The sequence below is a fragment of the Oreochromis aureus genome, linkage group 18 (assembly GCF_013358895.1).
Source record: "Oreochromis aureus strain Israel breed Guangdong linkage group 18, ZZ_aureus, whole genome shotgun sequence".
NCBI classification, from domain to species: Eukaryota; Metazoa; Chordata; class Actinopteri; order Cichliformes; family Cichlidae; genus Oreochromis; species Oreochromis aureus.
Genome location: NC_052959.1, coordinates 21,927,898 through 21,953,055, shown reverse-complemented (window position 1 = coordinate 21,953,055; position 25,158 = coordinate 21,927,898). Strand labels below are relative to the sequence as shown.

The window sequence follows — 25,158 nt, the reverse complement described above, 5'->3', positions numbered from 1 at the left end:
AGAACAATAATGAGGAAATAGCAGTTTACGCTACAGCAATAGACATAGCAAACAGCCATCTCTTGGCTCATATACACTCACACAAACCCACAGTCAAAGCCACAGTTTCATCACTTGTCACGTACTAACTATTGTAAACTTGTGGCTCAATTCTCTCCATCTCTGTGAAAATATGACTTATGACAAACTCAGTGTTAGCTTAGTTTGTCAGAAAGTCTGGAAAACAGAAGGAAGTGGCTATTCTCTTTACTGAGGTATCAACAAAGACTTGCGTGCTACTAAAAACACACGAAGAAATAACCCCAACAAACCTTTAGGCATTCAGAGAGAAACATGTCTTTTCTTAGTTCATCAAAACTTCTGTCTGGCTTCAAGCTAGTTTTTAGGTTGCAAGATTAAAGGTTATCTGTGCTGAGAAATCACATCATGAGGGGTTTTTTGTGTTTTGAGACTTCTACATCATCAGTGTGCAAGATGTAGCAAATGTTATACAAGTTAAAACTCATATATGCAAATTAATATTCAATTTCATTTTGACAAACTTTTGTCAGAAAGTTCAATAAACACCAGTTTTTTTTTTAAATTTAAATTTTCTGGCAAATGTTTCATGTTTTAGGCCTCAAAGAGTTAGATCAAGTCAAGCTGTGATATAATTAAAAAGAAGACAGACCTCTTTACTGCCGCTCTTTGGTAATATGCATGAATTTATGTAACTTGTGTGTAATACTGCACAATCCACAGACTTTATGTTTCTTTTAGCTGGATTACATCAGTCAGCGGTGTTTAGTGTTACATGACTTCTTCTGACAACCCAAGCTCATTGTAACTGTGTCACTTGGTTCAGTAAGTACATCTACACAATCTTAGTGTTTAATGTCTGTGACAGTTCATTGACTGAGACAATGCAGAAGATAAATAGGCATGTAAAACTGGGTCTGTTATACTTATTTCAGACTAATAGATTTGCTTTGCATTCAAAATAATTCAAAATGATATTTATTTATGTAATGGAGACCAGGGTTTCATTACCTGGTTGGTATTGTTAGAGATTAATTGTTGGATTGGGAATTTAAATTAGTATAAGAAAGAAAAACACATTAGTTCTTATGAATTCTTTATTGGGTTATTTGACATACGATTAAATTGACAGCTTGTAACGGTGAAGAGACAGTGGGACTGGCCATCCTACCTGTGTCAAAGAAGAGCCAAAGTTAGAGCTGCTTACAGTTAATCATTTGTCAGTAACCTAAATCTATGTGAAATGTGAACTTATAAAGGTACTCACCTGGCCTGGTTGCTTCTTGCAGGATGTGGAGCAAAAGATTGAAAGCGGCTCAATCACCTGTTTAAGAGCTCTTGGAGCAGACCAGTGTGCCAGGTTAGGGAGTATGGATAAAGAGGGTTTTAATTTATATAGTAATGGGTGAAGCTTATGTTATTGGTTTGTTTATAGTACGTGTTGGAAATATGTATATGTTGTGATGTGCTTTAATGTAATTGTATGTTTGTTTGTGTGGAGGGTTATGTTTTCATTTTGATTAGTTAACCCCATACTTGGACTTTTCAGATGCTCACCTGAAAAGGTAGAGTATAAAAGGAAGCCATTTTGTTTAGTTGTAGGTAGTGTTTTTGTGCTGTTATCATGCTCCTTCTTTAATAAAGTGCCAATCCATGGATGTATTTTACTCCAGTCTCGCGTCATATTATTGGACAGAACCTATGACCGCCGGCCAAAACTGACAATTTATTTATTTATTTATTTGTTATTCTACTGGGCCTTAGTGCATTCAATATGACCAAAAATGTGAGCACACAAACTCACCAGGAAAATGTTTAGAGATCAGTCAGAAAGCCATTTTCTCATTCACTTACATAGGACTAGAACTACAAATATCACCCCCTGGTGGCCATAAAAAGTGCAGCTTTAAGACACTTCAGCTTTGGTTTCACTTTTCAGAAGTTTTTGTTTTTTGCTGTCTGTTGTTCTTCCACACAACTCTCTGATTATTTTGTCGAACTGATGAGCTGTACTGATACCTTTCTCCAAGATTAAGTCTGACTCTGCCTGCAGCTTCTGGGACACTTCAGTCTCTGCTATAAAGATGACAGTGTGATCATGTATTTGTTTGTCTTTGTTGGTACCAAGGTCACAAATCAGAAGGTTTTTGCCAATGGTTGTAAAACACCAGTTTCTTCCTAGCAACAGGGGTTGTGAAGAGTCTCTTACTAGTCTGTAGACATGCATCACTGGGGCTTTAGCCATTATCTATGTAGCGACTGCCATCAAACTACAGGGACCCCTGATGATCAGTCAGGAAATATTCATTTTCTCTCATGATTGGTCAATGCCAGATGGTTGGCAGAAGAGTCTATAGGATGTCCAAATTATGTTCACATATACATGAAGTGTATTTGCAAATCCCAGTTGTTAAACTGACAGCTATTTTGTTTTAGTGTCACTTTAGGTCTCTTATGATAAAGGGTTAAAATTCATAATGTGCTGTTTTACAGTCTGATGCTGTGTAAAAATACCCTGTGAGTCTTAACACAAATGGATGGACCTGAACTGCAGTACTTGGGATGTTTTATATATTACACCACCTAGTGGAGGAAAAACTTGGTCAAAAATTAGTCAAAAAAATAGTCAAAGATCACAGTAAATTTAAATTTAAGCTATATAGATATATAGATATATAGATATAGATATATATAGATATAGATAGATAGATAGATAGATAGATACATATATATATATATAGAGAGAGAGAGAGAGAGAGAGAGAGAGAGAGAAAAAAAATTGTGAGAATTAAAACACAGAAGATTTTGCAATTGCACAGATCACTTTTAACCTCAGAAACATCAATTTTAAGTGTTCTTTAATTATACGGTAACACCTGTAGTTACTTTAAAGTCTTGATTTTAGCATAAATTTGAAACACTTTAATGATAATGCATAATTACATCATTACTTAATTTCCATTTTTTAGTTGACACATATATGACAAATTCCATATAAGTCAATTGATTAATACTTTTGTTTGATTTTATGTTATTGAACAATCAAATTAATTAAGCGGTGTAGAACACAGGAGAGATACATCAGATTACAAACCATTTTTTTTTAAAAAGCTAAAAAATTAAATACAAAAAGAAAGCAATGATCTTAATAAAATGTGAAAATATATCAAATGTTTTAAATGAGACATAGTTTAGAATTTTATGAAAAATATTAGCTTATTTTGAATTTAATAGTAGCAACAGACAGGACAGAGCAACAAGAGGGTGGTGCTAAACTTAAACAACTGAAGCAACATTTTGCAACTAATCATATGAATTGACAACAGGTCACTAACATGACCGGGTATTTAAAAAAAAGAAAATCTCAGAAGTTAAGATGGGTAGAGGTTCACCGGTCTGCAAGAAACTGGCTTTAAATTGTGGAACTACATAAGAATAATATAACTATGTCCAAAATTAGGAAGATATGACAACATCATTAAAGCATTCAGAGTCTGGAAAAAAAATTGTACAGTGGTCAAAGCAAAAAATCACAACTGGATATCTTTGCGCCATTAGGCAGCAATAAGGGTCTATGGAATTGGCAGCATTCACAAGGCTGAAATGTAGATATATGAACTTGTAATATCTGCAAATGATTGTATTTGGCTTCAATTTCCATTTTACACAGAATCCCAAATACTTGGAATTGGTTTTGTAAATAAGCAAAACAATATAATCAATATAATAATCAAATTGCATTGAAATTAAATGACTTTTTTGTTGAAAAAAGATTACATATTAGATAGATCTACACTATAGGGCAGTAACTGGGAATATACTTGGAAACTGACAAGAGAAGGACATGTAGACAGGCTAACCTTTCTTTTTCCTGACTGATTAATAATGCAGTGGACTCAAATATGCTAGCTTTTGCTATTGTGTCTGGGAGTTCCTTAGAATTGAATATTTGACCTTTAAATTTTACTCATTTCTGATCATGTCAAAATTTGTTTGAAGTCTGAAAATAACCTTTTAGAAACAAATCAAACGGTCCTACCTGACCTGATTCTAAACAGCATTTAGGACCAAGGCTTTCTAACAGCATGTATGATTCTTATGCCGTCTTACCTGTATTAAAAATGTATGTTTTACTACAGAATCAAAAGATCTAAATTAAAACTAAATTAAAAAAAATGCCTCAAAGTCAAAATTGAGATAAATGTGTGTGGGGTTTTTTTTAGTATTTTTTCTTCAATAAAGTTAAAAAAACTGAATTAAAAGTAACATATCATAATAGAGAGGTCTCTTGATGATGATCAGACAGGTGGAAGAATTGTTGCTGATTGTTCACCAGTCTCATTCTCAGTTGTTGTTTCTGGAAAGAAAAGAGAGAAGAAAAAAAACACACATCCATCTTGTCAAATCTCACCACAAATCAAAGTATTGAGTGTCACAGCATCATGCACCAATCACATTCATTAATTGTTATAATCATGCTTTACAAATGAATAAATCCATAACGCTATACCAGGGAGCAAAACATAATAATAAAAACTAAAGCACAGTTTTTTTATTTTAGCTGTAATTTAGTATCATATCAAATGTGATTGTACCTGTTCAGTAGAGGACGCTGAGGATTGTGTTCCTTGTTTTTCTTTGTATATTTTTGCCATTCTTGGTATAACTCTACTTTTCCAAACTCTTCCTGGTGTAACTTTTTGCTTTCTTTTATGGCCTTTTTGGGTGCAGCTACTTCTGCCACATACCAGTCCCCTCCCCTGATTGCTTCAGTCAACTCTTTGTGCTTGAGGAAAGGCTCCCATTGGCCTGGGTTACTGAGGAGAGCATCAGCCTCCACAGATCGAAGGCGGTCTGCTTCCAAAGCGATCTCGGCAGAGCTGCCTTCTGGTTTCATACCCCGTGCCAAAGCATGAAACAAACAGCTCTTGCCCTCACTCTCTATGCTCACTGTCTGGTTATTGATGTGCACATCATAATGGCCATCAGGGTATTGGTCACTCTTTGGTCTGTAGATCAATGTCACAGTTGTATTGGCAGGTCTAGTGTCTGGGCTCAGCTCCTGCATTTTGGTAAGTCTTCCATTGCTGTCCTCTGTTAGGATGACAACTTTAGTGCCAGTGGCTTCTGACAGAACTTTGATATCGAGGATGGTGCCTGCAGTCGTGGAGTTCTTGATCTTTTCAGCATGTGATCGTGAGCGCTGACCTGCCTCTGCTTTAAGTTTGTGTTTAGAATTCAGCTTTCTTGACACATATATGTTGTTCTGCCCAGCTCTGAGGTTTTCCTCTGTCCTGTCACTCTTTAAGCTGTTTATGATTATATGATGGTCAATATTACTTTTCATTTGACCGTGAACATGAGAAACAATATAAGTAGAGAACCTGTGGTGGAAGACTTCTACCAAAGCATCAGCCAATAGAGTAATGATGGTGCCAGCTAAGTCGTGCTTGAAGTCTTTCAATAGTTTAATGTCTTCTGCAGATAGATCACTTACTTTCACATTCTCTAGTTTTCCTTGCTTTTCTTTAAATATTTTCAGCTCTTCATGAAGATTTGAGAAAAACTTATATGGGAGGCTGAGCACTGTACTGATGGTATTGTCTGCCAGTGGGCCCATGTAACGAGTTTGGATTGTGGTAAGAATTGCAGATGCATTTTGTTTGGTGTGTGATTTGGCTTTTTCAGTTATTTTGGAGAGAGATGAATTCAGTTTATTCTGCCAACTGAGGTCTGCATAGAATGGCTGCACTGCAGTTTTGCTTAACTCTGTGAAAATGGCCAAGAGATTTTTCTTTCTGCTCTCATCATTCAGAAGATCTTGAAGTTGCTTTTTATCCTCAGGTTGTGAGAGAATGATGAAGTCTACTAATGTAGCTAAGGGGTCTTTTTCCATGTTTGATTCCACACTGGGGACAATCCTTTCTTTTAAATCAGATTTGATGCTGTTTACTACATCTGCCAGTATTTTCTCTTCTTTTTTGCCAAAACCATTCTTAATTGCCATTTCTGCATTCTTCATATTTGTTACAGCACTAACATTTTCTTCAGCATGTCTGGAGAGAAACTTTGGCATCGGCTTCATCTTTTTGCTCATTCCTTTGAGTAATGTTTCAGAAGATTTGAAGCTCTTTGCGATCAACTTTCCAACTCCAAACCCAACGAGAGATACACCAAGAGAAATGGCTTTTTCTATCGCCCATGACTTCCAGCTAAATTCTCCTGTCACCATAGACTCACTCGTGCTGTCTGTTTTTTCTTCAGAAATGAGTCCCATGCCAACTTGAGCCAATGTACGAAACAAACATGCAGTGAGCAATGCTCCTCCAATATTCTGTAAAACTGCAAAAAAGGTCACCAGAAGACCTTCCCATGAGAAACGAGGCTCATCTTCCACAGAAAATATATATCTCAGACCTCGATTATAGAGGGTATAGACTTCAACTTGGAGATCTTTATCAGCCCCTGATACCAAGCAGAAAATAGGGGATTTTTTTACCACTGGATTCTCCTTTTGTTGTTTTATTTTATCCAACTTTTCGATGGCCTCAGTAATGTTTTTGTCAAAGTAACTTAGAACGTTGCACTTGGTTGATAACTGTTTTTCCAGGCTGGTTGGGTTGCTGTTGGCTGAGTTTGCAGAGGACATTGTTACAAACTGAAGGCAGACTACTGATTCTTCACTGAGAAACCTCAGAGATTCCTGTGCCTTCATTAGATCATCTATGGCCTTAGTGAGGTAATCTGATTTCTTTTGTTGTATAGTGCAGTATGCATGATTGTAAAAAGCTACAGCTGCCCAGCTTTTATCCTGTTTCATGGCTTTTTCAAACATTATGGCTGCGGTATCCCACTTTTTTTCATCCAGTGCAATATTCCCGAACTGGATGTAGTGATAAATGCTGGAACATGGTGAAGTCTGACTTTCAGACTGACTTTTTGCCTTTGACAAATCAGCTTTCAGACTCTCTTGCAATTCATTTCTCTTCAACTGATCAATTTCCTCCGATTTAGTTTGCAGCCAAATCCCCCAGAACTCATTCATGATGGCAACAACAGCTCTTTCCTCGTCTCCATCAGTGGTGTTATAAATATCTTGAAGTGTTTCACAGTATTCTGAAAACAGGTCCTCCCGCAGTTTCATCTCAGCAACATCATTCATCATGTGTTTTATCTTTTCTGCTGCAAGTCGGTCCCTTGTGCTCTTCGCTTCCTCCAGAGAGGACACTGTGTGGAAAGATGGCTGCAGGTGTTCGGTGGAAATGATTATCTGAGCAGATCCAGGTTTACCTTTGCGTGCAGTTCGTCCAAAAGCCTGGAGTTCCACTCTTGTGTTCTCGGAAAGGAAGGAGAGGATCACAAATAACCCTCCATTATTGTTCACCTCTGGGGACACTTTAATGTCCGTGCCACGGCCGGCAAGGTTTGTGGCAACAATGACATCACCAGGAAGCAGCTCCTTGTCTATTTTACTCAAACTGTCTCTGTCACTGCGGCAGTAGAGAATCCGTTTTTTACTTGGGATGCAGCTCTTCAGCTCTTCGTAGATCTCTTTGGCTGTATTGATAGTTTCACAGATCACCAACGCTGCTCTTCCTTCTCTGTATGAATTTGGGGAAATCTGAGCCATGACCACATGTTTTATTTCAGATTTCCATTCTTCAGCTGTTTTTTTCAGAGTACCTTTGACCTCAAATAACTTCTTCCTGTTGAATGTTGGTATTTTGCACACAGAGAGATTTGGATATAGATCCTGCAAAAACTGAATGTCTGCTTTGCTCCCCAGTGTTCCTGTTGTTCCGTATATTTTTCCCTGGTATTTCTCAAAAAAGGAGATGTTGGAAATGTAGTTTGTCACTGTTGAAATTGTGCTTAGTTTGACTTGGTGTTTAATCTCGACAAACTGCTGCAGACCATCACCCCATTTCTTTTTCAATTCAACAATACCAGTGGATCTGAAGTCCACTGGACAGACGTTGTCATTTTCTACGACATATTCTCGTCCTTGTTTCAGTAACATTGCCAGAAAGGCATTCTGGACCCACACTGAGACTTTCTTCTCCACCAGATTCTTCAAGAAACCAGGAATGCTGATTTTATCTTTATTGTTTTCACATGGGGTGTACTGAATCCTCTCAGAGATCAATTCTGCAATGGGCTTGATGAGAACTTCTTCTGACTCATAGAGAGGACAACACAATCCTTCCTCCAAGACAAGAAATGAAAGCTCTGGGATGTCCCGGTCATTGTATGGACTGCACTTTTGAAGACAGAGCAGTCCCTTGTCATCTAGTGTGTAAACAGTAAAGCCGTAAGGGACATAGTCCTCAATTTCTTTGAAAAAGTCAACCATAGCATCCTGACTCACTGTTTTCAGTTTACTGAGAAGTTCATGGGTTTCACTCTTGTAGATATCTTCTGAAAATCCTTTTGGCACAATGTTGGATTCTTCAGCAATACTTAAAATGTCCATTGGATCATTAATTTCAGTGTCTTCTGTGTTCATTGAGTCATAGATAGCCTTGAAGAATGAAGCAGGAGGACCTCGTACAAATGTCTGGTGTCCTGTAGATAGGAAGCCATACTGACTGACGTGACTCCAGATCATGGTGAGAATAATGTTCAGGTGCTGCATGGAGACCATGGGGCTGGACAGGTATGTCAGCTGCACTCCCTGATCTAGCAGCAGTGAGTCCACTTCATCCATAATGATGCACTGAAAGTTACGATCAGCTCTCACATCTTTCATCTCAAATATTTGGCGAAGGTGATCAGCAGCAAAGGCTTCAATGGTTCCATAGACCACGTCCTTCTGATAGCATTCTTTCCGATCTTTATCCTCATTTTTATTTGTGTTTGTGTCGACTGTAATGCCAAAGTATTTGTAAAATTTGGCCCATTCTTCAGCATCTCTTTGACATAACGCAGAAGAGCTGGACACTACATCCACCTTTTCACCTCTAAGCACACGCAGCACGGCAAACATCGCTATGACACAAGACTTCCCTTCTCCAGTTCCCATCTCCAGGAGCTTCCCAGTGTCAGACAGGGCCAACAGGCACCAGCTTATCATCTGAGTTGTCCTGGGAAACCACTTCCTTTCAGCTTTATGGAGGTGTACAGCATTGCATAAGACTGCAAGGATCTCCTGAAGGTCCTCCGTTTCTTTGCTTTGACACAGAGACCTAACATGTTCCACATCACATGTGTGTTTTTTAATTTCACCAGTTTTGATTAAGTTTGTTACATGAGCTACTATGTCATATGTTTTACTCAGTGTTTGTTCATCAGTGACTTTCATCTGCCGTATTTCACAGAAAAGGTTGTCAATGTTTCTTTTTTTCTCACCTCTGAGGCTCTTTTCTAGATGCTGGATCAGATTCTGAGTTTTGGATGATTCAAGGATCTCAAGGAAAGATTTTTTGTTTTCATCTTTCCACTTGGAAGAAACCTGATATGTTTCCATCAAATGTAAAATCTTCATGATGGAAATACAGCCGTCGTCATGGTGGTTGTTAGTTAATGCTCCAAGAAGGTTTAAGACCTCTACTGGTGACCAAAGTCTTTGTTCCCAAAGATTTGAAACCATCTTGAAGACTTCTTTGGTTTCTTTGTCTAAGTCTTGGAATTGTTCCACACAGGCAAATAAGCTCTCCAAACACCATTTGCCTGCAGGATCTGTCATGTTTTTAACAGCTTCTGTTTCTCTAGCAAACACTTGCAAGAGATTTTCCAGAAAGGTCAAAATAAAGATCTCATTAGAAAGCAATTCCTTTCCTGTGATTTTCTTTGAGATTGTGATGATTTTACTGTCAGTGGTTGTATCTTCATTTAGGTTACAATGGAGGACCTGAAAAAGGGCCTTAATAAACATGTGTCTCAGTTCCACATCTTCACTGTGAAATTTACTCATGAGGTTCTGCAGGACCTCTGCAGCAAACACCAGGGAGTCATCGTCTTTGAGTCTTGAAAGTTCCAGAGCATGCAAAGCACTGAGACTTTGTTTTTCAATGATGAATCCACGACTAAACTGTGGGTTCCCTGTTTCCATTGCTTCTATGCCACGTTGAACATAATCAGACACAAAATCATCCATTGTACCATAAACAATGTCTGCTTCATAGACATCCTGGAATGATGGATCAGTCTTCTTCATGTTTGTGTTGAGTGAAATGTCAAGGTGCTTGTAGAAGTCAGACCACTCCTTTGTTTGCTCCTCTATGTGAACATCAGAGCTCAGCACAATGTCCAGTTTGTTTCCCATGCAGACTTGCATGGCTGCAAACATGGCTGTAACACATGGGTCTTCTTCCACACCAACCAGTTGTACCACTCCACTTTTCTGAGTCAGCACCAGTCCACACCACCGCACCATCTGCCTCACTGTGGGCCACCAGCATTTTATATGAAACACTGCTTTGCAGAGCTGACACAGACATTTCTGTATGTTGTCTGAATTCAAAGATTCACATTTAAATGAATCTTTCATAAAAAGTTCCTCTTTTGGTACATTTTCTGTATATTTCAGGACACCAGTGTTAATGTTTTTTATCATATCAATGGCAGAGTCATCCAAATTCCATAACATCTTTACTTCTGCTAAAACTGCAGTTACACTGCTCTCATCATTTCCTCTTAGAATCTTTTGGAAATCCTGACAAAATCTCTCAGGAGCAGCAGATTCAAGGAGCTGGATTAGAGAGCGCCCACAGTCATCTATCCAGTCTGGTGGTATGTCATACACTTGTACCAAGGTAAGGATTTCAGTTATGGAATCATCATCTGCATATTTCTGTGACAGTGCTTTAAGCAGGGTGACTGCTTCCATTGGAGTCCATGGGTTTCTTTGCACAAGTTTGAGGAGCATTTCAGTGGATTTTGAGTGGGATTCTTTTCCATTTAGATCTGTGAGTGTGGATAAGAGAAGCTTTAAACATTGGATTTCCATCTTTAAAGTGAACACAGAGGCTCTCCCGACTGCACTCTGCAGTGATGATGTGAGGGTGCTCAGGAATTCAATTACAAAGAGGTTCTCTGTGGAAATCTCATATTCTGCCCATTGTTTGGCTGTAAGAACTGCATCATTATTAAATCTTTGATGGTCACTAAAAAAGTGCATCAGGTTCAGATACAGGGCTTGAGTCAAGAGGAAAATCTCAAAAACACTGCATGCTGATTGGCTGATGGATTCCACTAGGGACTGCATATGATTGGAGATAGTTTGTAAGGAAACTTCTTCAGATATCTCCAAAGACAGAGCACAGAGCTCTGTGATGAACACCTGAGTGTGCTGCAGAGTGCTGATGGATGGAGCAGCACTAATCCACTCATCAAACAGAAGTTTGTCCAGGACAGAAAGGATCTCACCGAGCTGATCAGCTGTCAGCTGAGTGAGACTGAGATTTGAAACTGGGAGACTGCATTTCACTGAGAGGATTTCAAGAAGCTCATCGCTGTCACTGCCTGATTCATAGCTGGCTTCAAACTCATCCAGATGCCCTATTAGAACATCTCGCTTGGACTCAAATTTATCTGAGATCTGGCCGCTCAATTGTTTCTCAAGCTGCTCTTTAGCTCGCTGTTTAGATTCTTGTAGTCTTTGATTCAGTTTTTCTTTCTGCCTCTCCTCTTCTCTTCTCCTCTCCTCCTCTCTCCTTTTCCTCTCCTCTTCTCTTCTCCTCTCCTCCTCTCTCCTTTTCCTCTCCTCTTCTCTTCTCCTCTCCTCTTCTCTTCTTCTCATTTCCTCTTGATCCCTGATTGGCTTATTAAAGCAATATTCACACTGGTACGACTCATTGTGACCAACTGGTCTGTAGTATTGACCTCCATTAAATACATGCACGTATTGCCCATGAACAGTTCGTTGAACCAAGTCATTAAACGATTTGCATGGAGGCAGGACTTTATAACATTTGATGCATCTAAGTCTGTTGCCCATGTTACTTTCCTTTGGTTTCCCCATTCTTGATTATGTATTTAGCCGTGATGTTTGTTTCTGAAAAATGAAAAAGAAATTAAAATAATGTTTAACATTATAGCAGCTGTTTAAAGTTATAACTGTTGTAAATGTAATAATCTAATACAACCATCAATCTGGACCACAAGTCATATATATATATCCCTTGTCAAGGTTCATTTGTAGAATTTCTTGCTTTCTTAATTGGACTGGGACCCTTAGTTGTGTTGTGGAGAAGTCCTATTTGACAACTATTACAGTTCCTATTATGGCAAGAACCAATTATCTAAGTACAGAAAAACAAGTCCATTATTACTTTAAGAACTGAAGGTCAGTCAGTCTGGAAAATTGCAAAAATGTTGAATGTGTCCCCAAGTGCAGTTGCAAAAACCATCAAGCGCCACGACTAAAATGGCTCGCATGAAGACCGCTGCATGACAGGAAATTCAAGAGTCAACTCTGCTTCTGAGGATAAATTTATCCGAGTCACCAGCCTTAACAATACGTCAGACTAGAGCCCAGATAAATGCCACGCATAGTTCTAGTAGTAGACACATCTCTACATCAACTGTTCAGAGGAGACTGCACGAGTCATGCTTTTATGGTCAAATAGCTGCTAAGAAACCACTACTAAAGGAAAACGACAAACGGAAGAAATTTGTCTGGGCCAAGAAACCCTACACCAGGAAATTAGACCAGTGGAAATATGTGCTTTGATCAGATGTGTCCAAATTTGAGATTTTTGTTTCCACCTACCATTTCTTTGTGTGCCATAGAAAAGGCGAACAGATGGTCTCTACATGCATGTTTCCCACCGTGAAACATATAAAGGAGGTGGTGTGATGGTGTGGGGGTACTTTTTCAAAACTGAAGGAACACTGAACCAGCATTGCTACGACAGCATCCTGCCTGCAGCAACATGCCATCCCATCCGGTTTGTTTTATTTGGACCATCACTTATTTTTCAATGAGACATTGATCCCAAACACACCTCCAGGCTGTGCAAGGGCTATTTGGCCAAGAAGGAGAGACAGAAGCCAGGAGAGTAGACCAGATGTTCTCCACTGAACCATCCAAGGTGCACACTCAGTGGCAGGCAAAGATTATGAGAACAGCCCCACCAAGTCTGACTTATTGCTAGCCATTCAGACCAGGCTCTTGCAACGGTTATAAAAGGACCGACTGGCCAGTAGAAGTGAGCCAAACACCCCATACTCCCGAAATGCCTCCCAGAGGACATTGGAGGAACATGGTCGAATGCTTTCTGCAAGTTTACAAAACAAGCAAGCCGCCAAAGGACTCCAAGGTTGGGTACTCTGTACCCTCATTTGGTGCATAAACGCAGACAACAGTCAGGACCCATTCCCCGACCCAAAAGGAAAGGGAACAAACTCTTTAGTCCACCAGAAACCCCCCACAATTACAGGCAGAAAGCCGAGGGGAAACTAAGAGTGTGCGTGTGTTTTTTCATCTTTTGATTATTTATTATTACTCATTAATTAGACAAAAGTATTTCTTATTAAATTACTTCAGTAATTGATGGAATAATTGAGAGAATAATTAATAACATAATCGATAGCAGCAGTCCTAATTCGATTCAGTTCAGTTTTATTCATATAGCATCAAATCGCAAGATGCTATGTGTTTAAAGGTAAAGACAACACAATAGAGAGAAAACCCCAAAAATCAAATCACTCACCCAAGATGATCTCTTGGTGACAGTCTTAAGGAAAAACTTCCTTTTAAAAGAAAGAAACCTCCGACAGAACCTGGCTCAGGGAGGTGCAGCCACTGCTGTGGCCGTTTAGCAGTGATGGGAGGAAGACAGGAAAAAAAACACGCTGTGGAAGAGAGCCAAAGATTAACAATGGATGTTAAATGGACTAGTTCATATATAGTGTTTTCTATTTGATCACTTGAGTGCTTTATATAACATGCCTCATTCACACAGGCTTTATTAACAGAAAATTCCACCGCACCACCAACCTTCCAATTAGTAGATGATCTACTCCCCCAAATGACTAATAATTAAATGCAGGGTGGCACATAGTCAGTGAAAAAGGTGATTGACGAAGAAATACTGCATCATGGGAATTCCCCAGCTGCCTAAGCAGCATAACTAAGGGACCATTCAGAGTTACCCAATAAGTTTTTTGGACAGCGTAATAACAACGAATCACAGTAGTCCAGCCTAGAAGTAATAAATGCTTGAACTACTTTTTCAGCATCACTCCGAGAAAGGTTGCTCCTAATTTTAGAGATATTGCACAAATGCAAAAAAGCATTCCTATATTTGTTTAATATGCTCTTTGAAGGACTTCATGTCAAACACAGCTCCAACATTCCTCATAGTGTTACTGGAGACCATCATAATGGCATCCAGAGTAAATATCTGGTTAGACATGTGTTTAAGATTTTTAGGGCTGAGCACAATAACTGCAGTTCTAACTAACTTTAGAAGGAAAAAAATATATGGCCTCCAGGTCTTTAAATATTTAAGACATTTTTGTGCTTTAACTAATTGGTGTGTGTCATCTGATTTCATTGATATACAGAGCTGGGTATCATCTGCATAGTAATGAAAATGTATGCTTAATCTAAAATTAGAGAATGCTGTGTTCTTAATCTAAGAATGTGAATATAGTGTGAATAGCATCAAACTGATCCATGAATTCTGCTTGGGTACTGAGGTCCAAAAGCATCCACTTAATATGCATCAATTATGTGGACATAGTACATGTAGTTAGAATTTTTCTAAACAATCAAAAAAAAAAAAAAGTTTCAAGAAGAAGTTATATTTAAAAAAAATCTTTTCTAAAAGCAATGAATGTCCACTTTAATGAGGTCATCTTCATGCTAAATGAATGTATTTTCTTGGTTGCATACCTCTTTGAAAAATTCTAAACCTGACTATGAGTACTCAATACGACATTCGATTTATTTTTGTGCTATTTTGTGAAAGAGTGTCAAATATGAAAAAAGTGTCAAATATGAAAAAAACATGTTTATTTCACTGAAATAAACATTTTTTTTCTGTTGCTTTTTATCATATAATAGTAGTGACACCACCATTCGGTGGTAAAAATCTGGTACCATTACATTAATTAAAGGGACTTAAAAGGCACAAGGAATGAAAACCAGAGGTATAGGCAGCAATTACCTGCCCTATTTTTTTGGAGACTAGTTGTTCAGATTAGTTTTACAAGTGATTTGCTTTTGCTTGCTTTCATGTCTATAATTCGGTGCCATCTAACAGAAAAGTTCAGGATTGCATTCAAGACAAAACCACTGCTGTATTCACGGTATTCCCCATAATTGTAAGACTTTGGCTTGGTGATTCCTTATGCAGGAGAGACTGAATCTTTGGATGGTTAGGGATTAATCTATGATAAAAGCGGTGCAGGATGATGGTGTTGCACCCCCCACAACCCTTATTGGACAAGCAGGAGAATATGGATAGCATCTTATTTTTGTGTACTAAACATTTTAAAAATGTGCTTCACTTTCTGTCCTACCTGAAATATATTTACCATATTATATGTTGTCCTCCATGTCTAAACTATGCTGTGAAAGAGGGTCCTCTACACTCCCATGTGAATCTAATGCATTCATATTTGTTATTCTTTTAAAGTTAATTAATAATATTTTGCATACGTGTTTCCAGTTCATTACAGACTTCCTAATGCTTGTTTTATTTAGCTATCATGGCCATGGCATTAAATTGGTGCTTATTACACAGAAACTGCCACAGGGGTTTCCTGGTAGTAGTTAAGTTTGTTTTTAGAGGTTATTACCTGGTTATTAATATGCTATTAAACAGAAACAAACAGTTATGCATTTTGCAGCTCTGTTGTTACACAGAAACTACCAGAGATACTTCCCGGTAATAGTCGCACTCCTTTAAGTTAGCTTTAATGGGTTATTCATATGTAATTAAATGGAAACAGCCAGTTTTGCATTTTGCAGCTTTGTTTTCTTTTTATTACACATAAAATACCAGAGATATTTCAAGGTAACAACCACACTCCTTTAAGTTAGCTTTAATAGGTTATTCATATGTTAGTAAAGAAAACAGGTATTTTTGCATTTTTCAGCTCTGTTTCCTGCCTGTTACAGAGAAACTATCATGGGTAATTGAGTGATAGTAACTTAGAAATTACCACATTATTACGTTGTGTTTCTTCCTTGTTACACTACTATTACCACTTTATTATGGAGCTGTATTTCAAAATTATTGCCCCCACTTTTTTTTGGCTCTTATTATCCTGTTACATAAATTTCAGGGTAATATTACTTATCTGTAACCACTGTTGCTACCATGATATTACTTGGATATTACATGGTTCCTACTTTGGTAATTGCATAGTATTAACTTAGAAATTACCACATTAATTATGTCTTGTTTCCCTTTATTACCTTACTTTTACCCTTTTATTACCGAGCTGTAATAGAAAGCGCTTCCAAGATTTTTTTATTAAATAAAACCTAGCTGTTGCATTTCCTTCATGTGGAGGATTAGATGGCAAAAGCGGTCTGCACTAGAGCGTCCATATGAAGTGAAACTAAAATTAACTCAGAGATGTGCTACCTGCCAGCCAGGCTGGCTGTATGCTGGGGCAATAGGGGGCAACACCCCCTTAAACAAACGTCCTTCCCCCTTAACTTTTAGAAGTTGAGAAAGAAAATAATTGGTTACCCACAAACTGAATATGGACAAGTTTTACTACAGTAGGGGAAAAATCCACTGGAAAAGGCACAAATGAGATGGTTTCACCTCTCATTCTCTCTTTCCCTTTGTGCGCAGGCTTACACAAGACTCAGCAGGGAACCCCTCCCCCAGCTAAACATACAATCACTGTTTTTATGTGTCAGGTAGGCAGGGCAGAGCAAGATGAAGCACCAAATCTCTGTTGTCAAAATCATCGCAACTCGAGAGAGAATTAACAAATAAAAAATACATCTATTTTAATAAAGCTTAGCGATTCTAGTAAAGCTCATTCACTTTTCACCCCAGCTTCCAGCAGCCCACAAAGGGAAAGTTAATGCTGTGTGATAGGTCCTAACCCCCCCGTCGTAGCACCATGTTACATAAAAGAAAGAGGAATTTGGTGATCTTGGCCCATGAGAAGTCCATCACAAATAACTTGGACATGGATGAATCTGTAAGAGTTTTTGAAAAGAGAAGCAGGAGAGTTTTGTTGTAGATTGGATTGGGAAGAAAGGAGAGTGGAGCTGTTCAGTTGCAAACAGAGTTTAGTTCCTTGCAAACAAACAAGTTTAAACAAGAGAAAAAGGGAGAAAAAAGTTAAAGTGTTCTGTTCTAAATCTTTTGTGTTCTACAAATTAGTTTGAGAGTTGTAGGAAAAAACATGGTGAATTGTTTTGTTTTATTACTATGCCAACCCTTTTGGGTTTTGTAAATTTTGGCTATATTGAGAGGACTTATTTTATTTTTATTTTATTTTGCAAATTTACTTGAATTTGACTAGCCAATTAAAATACATTTTTTGTTGTTGGTTGTAAAGATCTGGATGGATATTTTCTTTGATCCTTTATTTTATTTTTTATTCCATTTTTCAGTTTTATTTTTCAAGATTTGGTGAATTTACTTTTTTTTATAACTTGGCCTACCCTTTTTAGTTTTGTTAATATTGATAATAGTGAGAAGTGTTTTTGTTATATTTGTTATAGGCCATCCATTAAAGGTAAACGTAATGTTGTCATAATCCGATGAGGAATATTTTATTTTATTTTGTGTTGATTTATTTTTCAGTTAATGTGGTCAGGGGGTTTGCGTGCCTCAGTGACCCTAAGAGCTAGACCAGCAGAAGCTTAGCCTTCAGGTTAGACACCCAAGAAACACCCCACAGAAAAGACAACAATAAATTAAGGTTGTGATTGGACCCCAGTGGCTTAAATAAAACAATTTTGAGACAGCATTACTTACCAAATTTCCCCCTTGTAGGACAATTAAAGGATCATTCTATTCTATCTAATCTCCACAACTGATGAAGTTTTGAGTAGGCTTGCCAGCTAGAAAATATTCACATTGCTGGATGAAAATATAGTTACTGCCAAGTAAAGCTATGCAAAGAGTCATCAGTTCTGTGTATATTCAGTATTACATGGGGAAGATATAGGTTCAAATGCCTACCATTTGGGATCAAATCTGAAAGTGAAGTTTTCCAGCAGTGCAACTGTGAAACATTTGGAGGTGTTCCCTGAGTTCACATGGTAACTGGCGACATGGTTATTGCTGCATCTACAAGGAAGAAAAATAATGAGATGATACAGAAAGTAATGAACAGAGCGAAAGAAGCAAATGTCAAATTTAGACAAAATACATTACAAGATAGGGGAGTGTCAGCTACATGGAGCCACACCACGACATCAGAAGGTGTGAAGGCAGACGAAACAAAACTCAGTGACATTGCCAGTGTGCCGCCTTCTTGTAACAAAGTAGTATTACAGTGGATGCTGGTCATGGTAAAATACCTGACCCAATGCATCCTGGGAGAGGCTAAAATGATGACCTCATTGAGCCAACTGCTACGAAAAACAGTGAGTGGCAGAAGCAGTTAACAGACTGAATATCAGTTTATATAAAGTCACTTCACATATGCTTTATAGAATATGATGCTTGACTTACAGATATGCAGTAGTAGCATTAATTACTTTTACACTGATTGGGAACAAAAATAAAAATAATTATTTTTGGTCTTGATACTTTATTAAAGGTTTTCCAGCAATACAGTTTAGTGTGTTCTGTGTTGTTTTCGTGGTGTTTTATTGTTTCTTTTCCTAAAGGAAGAGTTTGAAAAGTTCCTTGACCACTTGTCATTTTCAGCTAATAGGGGGATCATCTCTGCTTGCCACCTCACAACACTGATGAACCCTATGCTTCTTTTGAACATATCTTAGTGGAATCATTTCTCAAATAGAGCGACACATAAACAGAGATTTAAGTTTAGAAAATTAAACAGGTGACAAATATTTGAATGATCTATTCCAGACCTTTTAAGGTAAAGAGTGCTTGCTTCTTAAAACTGAATGCCCTTTGTGCAAAATGTTCACAAAAAAAAAAACAATTCTCAAAATATATTCACAAAACAGTTTTATCTCTGCTCCCTATTACACAGTAGTTGCAGAACCTGTACACAACGAGTCACAATAATATTAAGTAAATTAAAGTAAATTAAAATGCATGTGTTTAATTTTAATAAATAGTCAGTGTTTAAATCTACTTAACTTTGCCATTCAAGACGCAATAATCTTCAAAAGAAAAAAAGAAAAACAGAAAAGCAATAGAGGAAATGCTGCTATTAATATTTAAGAGTAGACCAACAAGAAAGGACATAAATTGCTTTTGAATTCTGAATATCCAAAAGAGTGACTTATTGAATTGCTTGACTCAGAATATTGAAGATTTAGCTCAGAGAATAGAAATGAGTGTTTTAGCAATTCAGAAAAGTAGTAAAACATTTCAAGTTTGTTACATTACCTTCATCTGAAGAGAGAAAAAAAGCCCAACAACATCTGTGGAAATGAAACTGGGCTTTTAGACTGTTGGCTGCCAGTGTTATAAATGTGAAAAACAGGGGCGTGTTTAAAAGGCTGTCACTGGTGTTACTCGCAATATTGTTACTTCTGCTTAAATAGAGGGGTTTAATGTTTCTCTCAAATCTTGTTAAAAAGTAATTCAATTCAAGTACAAAGAGCATTTGGTATTTGGTCCTTTCTATGCCAATATATTTGAAAAATCAAGTATTTGCACATTGTGCGAATGTGGAGTGGAAGCATATACTGTTGCCTATCACAAGCATAAAGAATGTGTAGGGTGATGAGACGTAGGAAGTTCAGTTTCTGGTGCTGTACTTCATGGTGTATTTATGTTTCATTTGATATTTCACTATTAGTGCCCTGATGTATATGTGGCACATTTTCCTAGTTCACAAATAAGAAGCATAGAGAATAACATTTTCCCTGCACTAGTCTCTTCTTGTCAGTGCTTGGTGCAATAAGGTATACAAGAGTGTCACTCTAACTCTATCTTGAACATATCCCCACTGACTGGTGAAGACCAAAGTCAGATATTGCTTTTCAACCATGCTTCAACTGAATTATTTAAAAAATACATGCATGAAACAGGCCTGGACAAAAATTATGGTACCCCTAGAAAACAATGAAAATAATGTGACCAAAGGGACATGTTAATCCAAGGTGTGTCCACTAATCAGCATCACAGGTGTCTACAATCTTGTAATCAGTCAGTGGGCCTATATATAGGACTCCAGGTAGTCATTGGAGCAGTTTGCTCTTGACGAGTGGGCCAAAATACCTGCTGAGAGGTGCAGAAGTCTCATTGACAGTTACAGGAATCATTTGATTGCAGTGATTGCCTCAAAAGGTTGTGCAACAAAATATTAAGTTGTGGGTACCATCGTTTTTGTCCAGGCCTGTTCCATGCATTTATTTTTTAAATAATTCAGTTGAAGCATGGTTGAAAAGCAATGTCTGACTTTCATTGGTTAAGCCTTATAGAATTTTTATTTATTATTACTTTTGTCAGATTAAAGTTATTTCTGTGACCATTGTGAATTTTTCTTTCATTGACTGAAGGGTACCAACAATTTTGTCCACGTCTGTATATATTAGCTCTTTCGCATTTAAGTGTCTAGTGAACATCAGTATGTATAAATAACGTCATATATGTTAATTCATCTCTTAAACTTACTTTTAAAAGTACCTTTAAAAAACCACCTATGGTCCCAGTAAACTGGCTTAAAATAAGTCCTGTGGTCTGTACATCTAAGGAAGTAAATGATTCTAGATGTTTGCAGGTTGATTGTAGAACACAATGGAAATGGATTTAAAGATCATCAGACACAGTGGTATATCAAAGAAATGCCAGGTGACCCACACCCAGGAACAATCTCACGGACTGGCGGTCATCAGCTCACAAAGACCGGGAACAGGAAGATTGTCTGATATTCAGAAAGCGGACATTGGTTAGCTGACCCAGGGATATATTCAGGAACAGAAAGGTCACCTATGTATTTACACTCAGAAACAGGAAGCTGGTTAACTGACCCAGGGATGTTTTCATGAACAGAAAGGTTGTGTGCTTACACAGACACGAAAACAGGAAATTGGTTAGTTGACTCAGGGACAAACTCAGAAGCAAGAGGTCAGGGGAATCTAACCCTAACCCAACTAGAGCTTGGCTGAAAAGCTTTTCACAAAGGTGTTAGGCTCACAAAGATCATTTGACTTTTGTTTCTTCTTCTTCTTCTTCTTTTTTATAGAAACCCCCAAAGGGTAATTTTGCTTCCCATTCAGTTTGTACACAGCAGAGAACGTGTCTCTCTGCTTTTGTGTACCTGCAGTTTGTGCGCTGATTTGACCACACATTTGAATCCTGTTGTTGCATCAGCAAGTTTTATAGAAAAATAACGAAGAAGCAACTTCAAAATGAACCATTACTTTGAGATAATTACAGTACACTACTCTCTTATTTTTACTTGCCTCACAAAGGCTTTAAAAATTTCCCTCAATTTCTGAGAAATTTAACATTTGTTTTAAAAAAAAGTGGGCAAATCCTGGAAATAGCAAGTAAATATGCATAAAATGCAATTGCCCATTTTGAGCCATAAGGCTAGTAAAGATGGCTCTTGCTGTTTACTGTCTTCCCCTGGTCTTTCTCCACCGTCCTATTACATTAAAGGCTAAAAAGCCCATAAAATAATATTACAAAAAATGAGTGGTGCACTTGGGCCACTCTAATAGATTCTCTTGCTGAATTAATAATCAGAAACTAAATATTTTAGACCAAAGAGACCCTGAGGTAACATTGAAAAATGAAACACATTAGACCATATTTATGCCTCTATTATACAAACACAAACTTTAGTCAGGAATGTCAGGCATTTCTAGTAAATGAGCATCTGTGTTAATTTGACTGGTGCGTTGGGTCTCTTAATGATGTTAAAAATTGTATAGGCCCGAATTAAGTTTATTATCAACCTATAGTTAATATCTTTTTCTTTTAATATAATCTGAGTTATTTCAGTGTCTCTGGCACATCCACAAATATAATATGTAGGTATGTCTGGTTTCTTTTATCATGTAGCCTGATGATTTTGGTAATAAAAGTATCGCCTGAGAGCTCTTCCTTTCATTCACAAATGCAGCGTTATGAAGTGTTTAGAGAAAATGTGAGAGAAAAAGTTCTTGCCCTGTTTTGCAAAACTGTACAGAGGACTGGAGCAAAGTAAAATAAAATAGACGTGAGTCATTGTACAATTCAAACCATCACTGTTTTGTCAGCCGGTCAGCCTCCTTTGACCTATAAACACATAAAGCAAACTGTCTGCACATCAAGGAAATACAGACCACTGCTGATTCCACGGACAGCTGTTCCTACTTCTCATCAATAACCTAGAAGGAGAGCCGCTGTTAAAAATACTAAAACATGTGCCACTAGACTTGCCAACCGTCCCTTGAAAAACTGAATTGTCCCGTATTTAGAAACAAAAGTAAACGTCCCGTATTGAGCTGAAAAGGGACGCACTTTGTCCCGTAATACAATGAGAATCAAAAGTAGTCTATAAATGTTAATGGAATTAACGGTTTGTTTGAAAACATAATTCCCAGCCCCTCTCCTGCTTTGTGACCAATGAGCTGACAGCACACTTCACACAATTCAGATTACCGCTTATCTCATTGGTCGAGGAAAGGTCGCTTGAGGAGAAAATACCGGAAGACAACGGATGACCACAACAAGAAGCATGGCCAACAGGGAAACAAACGCCGACACTGCGGTGCAAGTCTCGGACGACAGTACACCTTAAGCTGGGCATACATTGTGCGATTTTTTCAGTCGTGCGATTCAGCTCCTGCTCAAACTGTACGATTGAATGCAGAGGTTATAAGTTCGTAGGTCATGATGCAGGGTCTCACACTATACGGCCCGATGCTCTGATGCGACCTGAGTGCTCACACTGTGCGTCCATAAAATGAAGGTTATAACAGAAAATCTGTCGCTTGCTCTCCCTCTCTGTCTTTCACTCAAACACGTGAAAGACCACCACCACCATCAACTTTGCTAAATTGCTAATGAAAAACATTGATCAGGCAGCTGTGATTGAGCAGCAGTGTAGATCCAACTATTTTCACGGTTGTTGTGGTTGTGATAATTTTGTGAGGCTACATCGAAAAGGCTCGGATGAGCTTGCCATAGTTCTACAAGTTGTGCCTCCATCGCTTGTGTCCAGATCACACGCTGCACTGCCGTGATGCGCCATCTTTTTCACTGACAGTGATCTACACTGCTGCTAAATCACAGCTGCCTGATCAATTTGTTCCCCTCCGAGAAGGAAAAAAAAGGCTGCAAAAGTACAGGGAGGAATGGGAAAAGGAAAACACCTGGCTGGAAAAAGTGCACGATAACACCTATAAAGCGCACTGCATTGTGTGCCGGCACACTTTTTCCATAGGCATGCTTGTAATGGTGGGCACATGAAGAACATGAGGGGCGTGAAAGCTCGGGGAACCCCTAACCAATTTGTTGTCCACCAGGCCACGGCAGAAGCAGATATGGTATGTAAACATTGTTTTTCTTTTTAAACTCTCTGGTTAAGGTTAATATGGGCATGTGGAGTGAATATCAGCGCTATGTGGCCAGAAGTGTGATAATATAATTTATTTTGTGTAATAAACAACTACAAGGATAGATGATTACAACAAATAGATGACTAATACATAAAAGTAATACATAGATGAATAATGATGATGAGTTATGATGCGTAATCGTGGGAACAAGCGGGTTTACAAATGGGAGCAGCTGATTAGCATTAGAAAAGCTGAAATAATGCCTCAACTGAAGCCAATTGCACTAAATGTGCACTATATGTGCACTGTTACAAGAATGTTTTTCTTTCTATTGTTTTCTATTACTTTATATAATTTTAAGTTAAGCAGGACAGAGTTCTTTTAAAGAAAGATTTACTTATATTCTCAAAAGATAAGCATGACAGGCTTCTGTTTAAGAAAGAGACCTGTTTTATTGTGTTAATGTTGTCATTTTGAGCTAAAAACAAATGGCTAAATGATCATTTGTTTCCCATGTGTTCATATCACAAAGAATATGCATCTACTTAAATCAACTTCAAGTCAAATGGTTAAAAAAATAATTTCACACACAAAAAAAGAGCGAAAAAATTCACCACACTGGGAAGGGTGAAGACAATTGGGTCGCCCGGCCCTGGCCACGAGGTGTCCTTTATTTATTTTTCAGGGAGTTGGCGACCCTATGTGCGACACATGTGTGTCTCATAATTCAGAAGGTCTGCCGTGGTTCATGGATGGATGTTTGACATCCTCACAACGGCAACTACAATCTGCAGTTCTCCCCCTGTCCACCAGATGCCCTCAGTTCCCTGCTCTTTATCCATCCATTCCCTTTCCCTCTCAACCCGCCAGTTTTAGTTTCTACCTTTAGCTGTTTGTGACTGACTTTAGCTTTATACCATGTATCCTAAACTTCTGACTGTTTCTGACCATCATCACCTGCTTTTTACATTTTTTTGTTTGCTGATTCTGCCGCAAGTCCCGTGGAATTTAGACCCATTAAACTCTGTTAACAGCACGTGTTACTGAAGGGATTTAAGAATAATATCGTGACATAGTGTCTGCAAAGCTTCAAGATATGACTCCAAGATTATTGTTCATTTACGACTGAACACAGTCAGAACCCAAGTTTATTGTTATCCTCTCAATCAGTGATATAAACAAGCTTTCATCACTTCCACGTCGCCTTGGCAAGTGGAGAAACGCTCGGATAGACCCTAATCAGGATTTATCCTGCTTTTCTCTCAGAAACCAGGCCTGGCTGCGCAGATCAGGCTGGAAACACCTTTCCCCCCCTCAGTCGTTCATACGAAAAAAACAAAACAAAGAAACGATGAAACAAACATCGCAGACTCACTGGATTACAATAAGCGTTTGGCTTCGTCTCACTGATAATTCCCTCTGGAAGTAAACGGAGTGCGGTTTTAAAGGTGTTTCTCTATTTCAGCCACAGATTCTGGTAAGTTGTTGTAATCAAACTATGACTTTATCACCTTCAGCCTGAATGAAAACTATTAACTTGCATGTTTGCACTCCTTCGTGTTCGTATTTTTGCG

General features: G+C 38.1%; 2 protein-coding genes across 6 annotated transcripts in view; one reads left to right on the top strand and one right to left on the bottom strand.

Moving 5' to 3' along the window:
• The window catches only part of LOC116333553 (rab effector MyRIP-like), a 72,179-nt gene that overhangs the window by 16,153 nt on the left and 30,868 nt on the right, over positions 1-25,158 (top strand). For 3 of the 5 annotated variants that reach the window (XM_039601865.1, XM_039601864.1, XM_039601860.1), the window contains exon 1: positions 24,807-25,061. The exons of 1 other annotated variant lie outside the window; for it this stretch is intronic. The gene's annotated coding sequence lies outside the window, so the exon portion shown is untranslated. Of the gene's footprint in view, positions 1-23,202; positions 23,573-24,806; positions 25,062-25,158 lie in introns of those variants that run through there. One more of the 5 variants, XM_039601861.1, reaches the window with a different exon arrangement.
• Positions 2,881-19,520, bottom strand: LOC120434206. The gene is made up of 5 exons (XM_039601859.1): positions 19,476-19,520; positions 18,129-18,236; positions 13,674-13,815; positions 4,614-12,013; positions 2,881-4,375 (listed from the first exon to the last, which is right to left on the bottom strand). The coding sequence occupies exons 4-5, from the start codon at positions 11,978-11,980 to the stop codon at positions 4,363-4,365; spliced, it is 7,380 nt and encodes a 2,459-aa protein (XP_039457793.1). The 5' UTR covers positions 11,981-12,013; positions 13,674-13,815; positions 18,129-18,236; positions 19,476-19,520; the 3' UTR covers positions 2,881-4,362.